This window comes from Semicossyphus pulcher, unplaced genomic scaffold, assembly GCF_022749685.1.
Source record: "Semicossyphus pulcher isolate SPU_LCO1_2020_fin unplaced genomic scaffold, fSemPul1.0.p SCAF_6, whole genome shotgun sequence".
NCBI lineage: Eukaryota > Metazoa > Chordata > Actinopteri > Labriformes > Labridae > Semicossyphus > Semicossyphus pulcher.
Window position 1 is genome coordinate 18,717,026 of NW_027211737.1, and position 11,719 is coordinate 18,728,744.

At 39.9% G+C, this 11,719-nt stretch overlaps 1 protein-coding gene across 1 annotated transcript; it reads left to right on the plus strand.

Annotated features, from left to right (window-relative positions):
• Positions 1–4,757: 4,757 nt before the first annotated feature.
• slc2a11b (solute carrier family 2 member 11b) lies at positions 4,758–9,798 on the plus strand. Its single transcript, XM_069682646.1, has 12 exons — positions 4,758–4,829; positions 4,934–5,032; positions 5,319–5,479; positions 5,554–5,678; positions 5,796–5,925; positions 6,027–6,175; positions 6,488–6,675; positions 6,788–6,898; positions 7,281–7,382; positions 9,006–9,081; positions 9,177–9,304; positions 9,422–9,798. Exons 1-12 carry the CDS (start codon positions 4,758–4,760, stop codon positions 9,614–9,616), a joined length of 1,536 nt encoding a protein of 511 aa, XP_069538747.1. The 3' UTR covers positions 9,617–9,798.
• The last annotated feature ends 1,921 nt before the right edge of the window (positions 9,799–11,719 follow it).

The following is an 11,719-nucleotide window of genomic DNA, read 5'->3' on the forward strand; positions in this document are numbered from 1 at the left end:
AGCCATCACACGCTGCTACATGCAGTGTGTCCCAGGCGCGAGCTGCAGGGTTTGAGTCTATAGGCTACTGTTTAGAGAATAAGACTTAACCCTATAGGCTATGACTTGGAAATTTTTGGCTGGATTACCAACCGGGCAAAGCAGGCAAATGCCCTGCAGCCCCACACCACCGGCCCCACCCCCAAATGCCCCTGATGACTTGTACTGTATGTTTGGTAATACGCAGTTCAACACGATATGAATGAAACTGGTGAGAAGTCACCCTGCATTTACCTCACTTCTACTCCTCTTCTGGCCAAGCTGGGGGTAATCAGTTCATATTTGCTCTATAAAAGTCACCTGTTCAAATCCTTTAAAAACAGCAATCCCAATACTAAACCAAGAGTGAAAGATCCACCTTTCATAAAGGTACACTAGTACTGTATAAGGAGCGTCTACTTGTGCTGTAGTTGGGTGTGCCTCATCTGTGTTATAGTAATTAGACATTATTGGATTATATCATACAGATGCATTAATAAGCATTTCATTTAAATTTACTTGGGACTGTAAGCTGTCAAATACTTGAAGTGTCCAGACTTTCATGCCCTCTCAGACCCAAACAATATTCATTATTTTTTGGGGGCAAAACTGACAGCAAAATATAAACATACTGAACTGAGCTTCTTCAAAATCTGAAACCTTTCTTTGATTTCAATTCAATCTGCTTCCTTTTGTGGTTTTTTGAATTTTCCGTCTGTTGTTGGGCTGCTCGGTGGTGTAGTGGTCAGCGCTGTCGCCTCACAGCCATTAGACGGTTCCTAGCTTGAATCCGGGTTCAGACGAAGTGGGCCGTTCTGTGTGCAGTTTGCATGTTCTCCCCATGCAATCCCCCCTTCGCGACCCTGAACAGGATAAGCATGTAGTGTGCAGTGTATCATTGACATAATTTGTTGACTGAAATGCAGTTACTACTAGTGGATATTTACTTCTCTTACACCATGTTGCAGGAAGAAAACCTGCTTACTTCTCAAAAACTGTATCTAAAATGATTTTGTCTATAATTATTTTCCAAATCAAATTTATTCCTAATAATTGCTCTTGTGGCCTCGGCCAACCACTTTTATAATCAAAGCTTTAATTTAGGAATTTAGAGTCCGGACCATATAAGAGGGATTAACTCCAGCAACCCTTAGATTACAGTGAAAAGCCAACTCCAAATCCTAAATGGTTATTGTTCTTTATACATGACTTTGGAAAAGAGTTCCCAGGAAAAGAACTTCTGCAAACAAAGACACTCATCAAGTTTAACTCTCTCAGTGGTTTATTTGTGCAAAAATAAAAAGTAAAAAAACGTATACAATGCAAAGATGGCTTAAAAATTGAATTAAAAGCATCCACAAAGTCTTGCCATAAGTCATATTGCATATTTCACTTATATTTGAGTTGTTATTCTGAATCACTCTTATTTTGTGTGTGTCATTTTGGAGCAATCTGGCACTCGAATTTCCTTCAGGTTTAATAAAATTCTGTCTTAAATTAACAAGCAGATTACGGTGACAGTCTTTAATATTCAAACAGAAGAAGGCATGCAGAGATTATAAACACTTACATTATGATATATTAGAAATAACACATGAAAGACATGAAACAACACATAAACATGAAGCCTATCCTCCTCTATAGAGACCATTATAACCACCTGTTGCTCTGAATAACGGTGTAGCTGAACACATCTGTACACTAAGAGCTCACTATATCAGACAGCTATCTGCTTGTTATTAACCGCGGCAGCTCAGACATGTTGTTTTTATATTTTACATCCAAGTGGATTTTATTTGGCGCAGGGCTTTGAATCACGTGTTCTCAGTTTGCCAAAACTCCTGTCACATGTTGTTTCTTTTTGTCTGCTGTCTGCTCACCAGCTCCAGGACATCATCACTTCACCCTGTCTGCTGCTGCTTTCAGATCAAACACCAAATTGCTCATTATAAATAAATGACATGTTTTAACTTCCATTTGCCAGAAGGATTTTCCCTTTTAAGGCTCAAATTCCCGCTGTACGCAAATTCTCAGAGGCTGATTCAGGATTAAAAGTTTATGGCAGTGAAATTCTCAACTCGTGCAGAACAGCATGCCTTTGAAAAGCCAGGCACAGATTATGGGCGGACATTGTCAGCAAGTTGGTGGAACTTGTGAAAAATTTCTGAAAATAAGTTGTTATATCAGAGGCCTAAATTTGTTCGACCTACTTCAGAAGCACTGATGTCACAGCACAGACTTGGGAAGAACAAAACCTGGGAAGAACTTTTAAAGGACTGTTAATATGTCCACACATACTTTTTAAAATATTATACCTGTTATTGCAGATCCTTTTTCAGTTATTATCATCTATTTAAAGTATTATTTTATGCTGCAGAGAACACTGTTCCTGTGCAGTTTCATGAATCCTAATTTGCTGTTCTCTGCAGATCTTTAATGGGGAACAGTAGGACAATGTCTCCAAGTGAGACTGGGAGTGAATTATTTTTAAGAGACTGTGGTAAAAAAAAAACATCCAACAATGACAAAAACAAAATATAGCCCTCACTTGGACATGAAAGGGATGACATTGTTTGTGAGTTTGACTCAGCATTCCCATTAGGCCACCCAGGGGCGAGGAATGTGTTTGAGAAGTTAATGAGTCAGACTCCCCCTCCTCTCCTGAGATCATATGCTGCACCTGACAACAGGGGTTCATTATGTAAGTGCAGAGACTTAAGGGGAACATCCGTGCTTCATTCGCACTTGGTTCTGAGGCAGCATCTAAAATGAAAACCAATAATGGAGCTGGGGAGTCGGGCAAAAAGGTGAGTACGAATCAACCCACTGAGCTAATTTCTTTCTGATCATTTAGCACCTGAGGGGGCTTAGATGGAAATGTGTGCTTTCCACGTGACTCGATTTTGAACTGAAGCCAAATTTGCGATGAATATGAGTCTATTTGTCCACACATGCATAATCATTTGATCACAGGGACAGCCTGCGACAAGACCATGTAAGGGGAGCTGTGTGAGGTCTGGCCTGGGAAGCAGAATTTTGCACAGAAGGTGTTTGGGTTTATTTTTTGTCTATTTTTTTCCTATTTATTGGAGGATGATTCGTTTGCTTAATTTAAAACATCTATCTCAGGAGTCAAAGTGAAGAGGAGGAAGGTAAATATTATCGATGTTGTCTAAAATGTAAGCGGGCCTACTGCTATTTATAGAGGTGCACTCTGTAAAGGGGTTATAAGTTGTAACTAATAGTTCTAGTAAATAATAATTGTAGAAAGGAACAATAAGTCAAAAATATGCATGATTCAAAGATCAATTAAAAGCCATTAATAAGATCAAGTTTCAGGTTCTGAAAAATTCCTTTGTGTTGATATTTTGTATTTGGTGATAATTAAATTATAAATATTGTTAATTCATGATCTTGATCTTATTAATAGATTTATAAAACATGACTCATTAATACATTAGTCATAAATAATACTAAAACAATTAATTATAACATATAAACCTCTTAACACTGAGCTTTCATTAATAATAACAGACATGTAGAGAGTGACGATGCCTTCATGATCAGTTACCCGTCTCCACGTATTCCAGGAACCTTTGTACTCTGAATATTCAGACAGACTGAAGCTGCTGCAGATGTTCACATCACTTTAATGCCTGCTCTTGTGAACTCTGAATCATCAGGGGAGTCAAACTCAGACGGCTCATAGAGTCATGATTTCATGATTGGGGCGGCTGTGGCTCAGTGGTAGAGTCAGTTGTCTCTCAATCGGAAGGTCAAAGGTTCGATCCCCAGCTCCCTCAGGCTACATGTCGAAATGTCCTTGGACAAGACACAGAACCTCTGGAGGCATAGCCGACGGTACGAATGTGATAACTGGTTGACAGTTGGGCACTTTACGTAGCAGCCTCTGCCATCGGTATGTGAATGGGTGAATGTGATATGTAGTGTAAAAGCAGCTTTGAGTGGTTGCAAAGACTAGAAAAGCGCTATATAAGTACAGTCCATTTACCATTTATGCCTTTTTTGGACTGTATCCAATTTTACAGACCTGGATTGAGATAAAGAGTCAATGTGAGATATACATATTACAATATTTAAGATATTAATTGTAACAGAAAAACAGTTTTTAATCAGATACTCATTGAGGCCACTGTCTGAAGTTTATCTCTCAGCAGTCAGTTTCCTGACTGTCTGCCTCCTCTGCAGCCTGTGAGGAAGCTGTGGCACTTTTTTCTACCCTGCACTGGTATACATTCACACACGTGCAGTCTTCTGACCTTCAATTCATGTGTTTAGATAGCTTTAGTCAGGGGCGTAGCTCCAAACTCAGTCTGTATGGGCCCCTCCTCACATCCGCTTCTAATCATTCTAGTAGCTCTGTAGGCCCGTCTCATGAGGGCTTTATAAACTCAGTCCCTCTCCCCCCACCCCAGCCTGACGTCCCTGGCTGTAGCACATCCCCTTTCTTTTCATTCGGAGAAATACAACCCGAGACGAATTGTTGCGATTTGATTCAGATCTGATGCCATGAAATCATAACATGCACGGTACAGCCGATTCTCTCCACCACGCGGTGACTTTATGACAACAGATCAATTGTATCATCCTCAGGATAAACTCGGCTTCCCGTCAGATTCAAGTTTCCACTTGAGAACAAACTCTTTACATGAAGGAAAGGCCAGTCTCTGTGCACATACTTTATTGGACCAAACGCTCAGCAAAACATCAGCTACAAAATGCCAAAAGAATTTATGGACGAATATCAACCTCTGCTTGTAAAAGGAATCAAAGATACAAAGCAACCAACGGTATGTAGAGTACGATGAAGTAAGATGGGAAGCAGCTTTATTCTGGTTTATGTTTTATATGTCACTCTGTGTCTGTGTTTCTCTTTTGTTCTGTTTTATTGCAGCTCCCAAACAGATCCCTTCTGCTTGCTGTGTGTGCTGCTTGTATAGGGGGAACCTTTCAGTATGGATACAATGTATCTGTCATCAATGCACCTACAATGGTAAGAACACTGTTAAGGGACAGGCCACCAACTCTCACTATAAGATCTACAACATAGTGGTTTAATATATATTGTACAGTATTGACAACGTGTCTCAGTATTTGTCTGATTCATAGTCTGTAGTTACTCAATAACATGTATCCATCACTAACACACAGTACACATCCTCCTCATAGTGATGTCTGGTGATGACGCACACGTAAACATACATTTAAACATTTTTAAACCCTCGTTTTTATTTTACCTGCTGGCTGTACACGTTGATTTTTCCTTCTTCTGTCTCCAGTACGTTCATGATTTCATCAACCAAACCTGGAGTGAACGTTACCAGTCGGACATATCGGACCACGTCCTCACTCTGCTGTGGTCCACCATTGTGTCTATGTTCACAGTAGGAGGACTTATTGGAGTAACAATCGGTGGGACAATGTCCATGATGCTGGGGAGGTATGGACAAAATATTTTGTTAATACTCTCCTTATTGTATTTCAGTATTAAGTGTTGTATTCCTGCTTTTTCAGGAAAGGGGCACTGTTGTCCAATAATATCTTTGCATTATTGGCTGCTCTGCTGATGGGTCTGAGTTACCCAACAGGATACTTTGAGTTACTCATCGCTGGACGTCTTCTCTGTGGAATAAACGCAGGTGACTTATACAGTGAAACATATAAGGACTGTCGCACTGAACTGACTTTTAAAAATATATGAAATCATTTGATAAATATTTGAAGTTTGACTTTAATCATGTTGTGTTTTCATAAAGGTATCGGACTTTGTGTTCAGCCTCTGTATCTGGGAGAAATAGCTCCCACGGCTCTCCGTGGGGCGATGGGAACTGGAACTTCTATATTCATCACCGGTGGAATTTTGACCGGACAAGTGATCGGCCTCAAGTAAATACTGGACATATACATTTTTAATCATACAGAATATTAACCCTTCCTCAGAATCTTTTTTTTTTAGCAAGATGAGACATCTGTGTGTGATTCGACAGAGAGCTCCTGGGCAGAGAGGAGCTGTGGCATCTCCTGCTCGCCACCACATGTGTCCCAGCCATCATGCAGCTGCTCATCCTGCCCTGGTTCCCAGAGAGCCCGCGCTACCTGCTCATTGACAAAGGCGATGATGCCAGATGTAAAAAAGGTACACAGACGCTCACTTAAGTTTGGAATTTGCTGTGATTTTATATTTAATATGGAAAGATTGATTTAGTGCACATGACAGCGTCACTTTAAAGTTTAAGGACTCCTTTTGTCTGGCATCCCCAGAGGCAACGTCATTTGTCTTCATGTGAGTTGAAGCATGGGATCACACTCTAAGAAACTGATTTGATGCAGTAAAGCTTTTGATGGGATTATCAAAATACAGACCTTTCAGCATGATCAGATTAAAAGTATGGTGTTCGTGGATAAAAACTACAATTACCAAGTGCGTCATGTGCTCTCCCGTCCGCAGCTCTGAAGCAACTGCACGGAGGGATCGGCTATATCGAAGAATGGGAAGAAATAGAGAGGGAGAAGAATAATTTCGTAGGCTTCAAGGCCAAGAAGCCGTGGGAGCTCTTCGCTGATCGCACCATCCGCTGGCAGCTGCTCACCATCCTGCTGCTCAATGCCGCACAACAGCTGAACGGCATCAACGCTGTATGTACATGATGATCTACCTGCTGTCCAATAGTCTCTGCCCAGGTTGAATCTGTCTTGAATCTCAAGTACAACTCCTAAATAAAAGTCTTCTTTTCTGTATTTTCTGCAGATTTACTTCTACGCAGATTACTTGTTCAAACAAGCTGGTATTCCTGCTGAGAAAATACCATACGTGACCATTGGAACTGGTGCCTGTGAATGCGTCACGGCTTTAACATGTGTAAGTATGAGTTTCACTGTATGACTCTTCTCCATGCTTCAGAAAAAGATACGTAGGCATAAGTGCACAGGAACAAGGCTAAAACAGGTCAGACAGTTATAATAAAAAAACTTAAAGTGTTTGAAAAGTTTGGAAAGAGCTCCTGAAATAAAGACACAAAATACTTTATTGTTCACCAAAGAGAAAGCTGTATAGAGGTTAAAAAATAAGTGTGAATAAAATAATTGAAACGAGGTATATGTGGTTGAAACATGAACTAACACACTGTGTGAGCAGAGTCTGACAGACCAAAACTACATTATCACCATGAAAGCTCAGATATGAATGCAAGCGCTGGCCTGAGAATTCTTCCTGATCTTGTGACATGCTGTGTGCCTCACAGGGTCTGCTCATTGACCGTCTGGGAAGGAAAGTGCTCATCGCAGGAGGATACACGCTGATGAGTGTCTGCTGCGTTTTAATCACGCTGACTCTCACTTTTCAGGTAAACAACCCTCAGAGGAAAAGATATTTAAATCACTGTATGTTTTCCTCCGATTGTATTAAGGAACTAAGGTGTTCCTTAAAACTAAGGAACATAATTAATCCTCCTTGTGGGCCAAATAAAAAGAATAAACAAATCTGCAGAGATTAGTCCATTTAAGGAGATTAAGCGTCCCAGCAAGGAGAGTGGTGAATCAAATAGTGTGCATGGAAAGATTGCAGTGTGAGCAAGTGGTGGTCTACTGTTTAACCGAAGAAGTTAAGTGTATGAATCGTGTGCATATAGCAGACTGGTGATTATGATTATAAGTAGAACTGAGTTCCTGTTTAAAGACGACCCTTGGAGAGGTCGGTTTGATTGAAGAGCCTAATCTGGAAGAAGAGGAACAAGTGAGTTTTACTAATAAATCCACAACAAGGTTCATTGGTGACTCTAAATTTGCCCGTAGGTGTGAGTGTGAAAGGTTGTCTGCCCTATAATTTACTGGCCATCAGTCTAGGGTGTACCCCGCCTCTTGCCCAATGACAGCTGGGATAGAATCCCATCCTCATGACCCTGAACAGGATAAGCGGTATAGATAATGGATGGATAGTCAGCAGACCTTTACGTGACCATGTTTTAAACACTGGGTCTGTGCAGGATGCTCAGAAAAGGTTATTCCAAAGGTTGGAGCTAAACCTGCAGGTGCATGTGGGAAAAACTGGTTCCAATTTTTAAAGTGATGGTTACAGTTGGATTCAGAGCAACTTGTTTAACTGAGAGGAATTATGGCTTAAAACGATTTTAAATGAAACTCAATCTGGTTTACAGGTTTTGGATCGGTTCAAGGCCTTTGATTCTGTGAATGACGAGCTGTGCTTATGCAGACTTGCTTATGTTAGTGTGGTATGGCTATAGAGAGTTCATGAACTGTTTACAACTCACTGTGTATTTACACATAGTCACAAGTTAAGCTTCATGGAGATCTCAAAGTTTATACAACATTGCGAAGGACATGCGTACAGCTAAAGTGCATCTTTATGCAGATGATACAATAGTCTATTTATTAGCCTCTCTCTGGGTCAAATGTATGATCTTTTTCAAAGCACGCTCCAAGATCTCATGTTCATTCATACCATAAGAGGGGACTCAAATGAAACAGTATCCTTTAAGTACTGACACGCTCTCATTCAGTGTGAGAAAGGAGTAAAGACACCAAAGGTCAGGCTGGGTTTCTGTTAAAGAAACAGTGCTATGAACGCACGTATACAGGCCAGGTATGAAGTATTTAACTATGGGCACATTATTTACTACATGCTGCCTTCTCTTCTCTTCACTTCACTGACCCGTCTGAAGTCGTAAGAAGGTGCTTTACAATTAATTAATTTGATTCATGTCTGTAATTTCCAGTCACTTATCCTATCACGACACTGATATGGTTTTTACTCCACTTGGTGTCGCTTTCCCTAGTAGCCAGGAATCATGAAGAACTGATCAACAAACAACATTTAAAACTCACAACAGCTTCTTCAAGCTATTTCAATTTCACTGAACCTCTACAATAACTAAAGCTTACATCATAATAAATGAAATTGAATACGTATATCTATAAATAACACTTTTGTGTGGTTATCTGTCTCACAGGAAGCCAACCCAATAATTCCATACCTGAGCATGGCCTGTGTTTTCGCTTTTATCCTGAGTTTTGGCCTGGGACCAGGTATGAATCAGTAACATTGGAGTCAAATTTAGTGACTACTGAAGTGATGAACAGTTAAAACAGTGATTTCTTTTGTTGTGTCTTCTCCCGTGAAGGTGGCGTGACGAACATCTTGACTGCGGAACTATTCACACAAAGCACGCGCCCGGCAGCGTACATTATCTCAGGGTCACTCAACTGGTTCAGCTTCTTTTTCATCGGCCTGGCCTTCCCTTTTATTGTGGTAAGTATAATTCCAAAATGTGCCTTCATTTTCTCATGAGCTGCTACAATTCAAATTTAGAAACAAGAGCTTGGATGTTTGAGTTGTACTCACTTGTATTATGCTTCATTTGCACAGATCGGACTGCAGCAGTACTGTTTCCTGGTCTTCTTGGTCATCTGCGCCTTAGTGGCGACGTACATTTGCCTCGTTGTTCCTGAAACCAAGAACAAAACCTTCCTGGAAATCGAGTACGCGTTCCAGTCCAACAACAACAAAAAGTCTAACGGTGTGGATGGAGCAGGAACTATACTGTTATCCACTTCTATATGAAGTACAACCCATGACTCAGGGGTCAGACAAGTTAAGATTGTTATGTGTTATATAGAGTATACTTATATCACAAAGAGCAGTAATATACTATAGAAAATGTAGCATGATAAGAGGTGCTGTAAGCAATGGAGCCCTGCCTGAACCTCAGAGATATACTGGGTAGTAATGATTAGATTATGTAAGCTCACCTTGAAATATAACTTGATCTGTAATATTTTGGTGGAAATAAATATTGGTTTGTACAACTTTCACAAAGAATGCTTGTTTTTTGAGATCCATTCAAGAAAAGTGTCAAAGAGTTCTTCTTATGCCCTTCAGACTTCTGCTTTGGAGAACAAAGGGTTCATTGATGTGTGTCTCATGCAGGCCTATGTATAGATTTAGGAAAATAATAACTGGGAGTACTCTGGTGATTTTTTAGTCACGTGGTAGCTGCCAAAGAACTAACAGTCACTATTTCAGTACTAATACATTCTTCAGTACCAACCAGCATCGCTAAGTAAAATATCTATGGGGCAATTATTATACTACAAAAGCATGCCTTTAGGCTGCCCTGTAAACACTGCCTGCGCCAAAAAATCATCCAAATCTGTCTGAGTGAGAGAGAAGTTGCCTTAATATGTACTCACACGTGCAATTACCAAAATCCTGCTGTGTACCACTCTTAAGGCTCAAACTCTCAACTCATTAAATAAGCTACTGCTTATCTTCTAGACTTAGCACAGGAGCCATGAAGAAAGTGGGATCAGAAAAGGTTTATTTATTTACATAAATTGATTTTGTTTGCCTGTTAGTCAAACATTCAGGAAATGTGTGCGGACAGGAATAATCAGTTAGGTCAGGTGCCGTACACTGAAAACAGCCCAGTACAGTCTTTTTATGTACTGTATGTCCTTAAAGGAATGCTGTTCACAGACCTGTGCAGCTAATCCTTAATTTAATTTCTTTTGTACGATAGCCTTTTTTTTCTTTTTGTACAATTTGTGACATTTTTAGTTTTTTGCAGAAGTTGCTCTTTGTCTGGAGCACAGACCACACACAGCCAGATTAATCCACAGGGGGACAAATGAGCGGTGGACCCCTGTTAAACCTCCATCCTTCTTATTCTCTGCGCTTTGAAGAACCTTACACACTTTTGTCTTAAAGTTCAGCACAGACATACAATACTTTTCATGACAGCTAAATTATATTTTTCTCAACTCCAGAAAAAGTAAACTAGTGCTGCCATACTTGGTCCCAAATTTACTGATTATGCACAATATGAGGCACAATAATGAAGTTGGTTATGACACAGGGACCCTGCATGCAACATGGCCTCAAGTTAAAGTAATAATGCAGGACTCGACTTAAGCAGCTTAACTTTTCAGATGATATTATAATCTATGTGGATGTACTTAGTTATACTGTATTTAACCACTTAACCCTCCTATTATCCTCAAATAAACTAACACATTTTACCCTTGGGGTCCCCAAGGTATATTTGCCTCCAGAAAATGATTTACATAAAATTGTTGACCAAGTTTTTGTGTCAGGCAGTTTGTTTATTTGTTAAATACATAAATAACCCTTTGATAATGAAACCTATCAGTGAGTCGACCTGTTCTCTAGCGCCACCATCAGGCCAAACTTTTAAATTAGAATGAATGTATCTTGAAAAGTTTTCATACAAATCTTCTCAAATTTACTGACAACATTAATGAACACAAGAATATGAACCCTATTTGTTTTGGTGATGATATGACCTTTCCTGTAGCGCCACCACCAGGTCAAACTTTCAGTTTTAGAGTTAGTGTATCTTTCATCCAAATCTTTTCTAATTTGGGGTGCACATTCATGACTCTCACAGAATGAACCATATTGATTGATGTTGGTGACCCCCCCTTTCCTTTCATAAACATATTTATTTACTTATTTTTATATCCTTTTTTTTAACATATTTGTGGTTAGTTACTATAAAGTTTCACTCACCTCTCCTCTTTTGTTATCCGGGCTTGGGACCGACAAATTTGTCATCCCAAGTACAGTGTTATGAAGAGCTCTAATGATGACTCAATGTCTTCAACATGGCTGGTTGCATATCTGGTGGGCCCTGGAACCATTTTA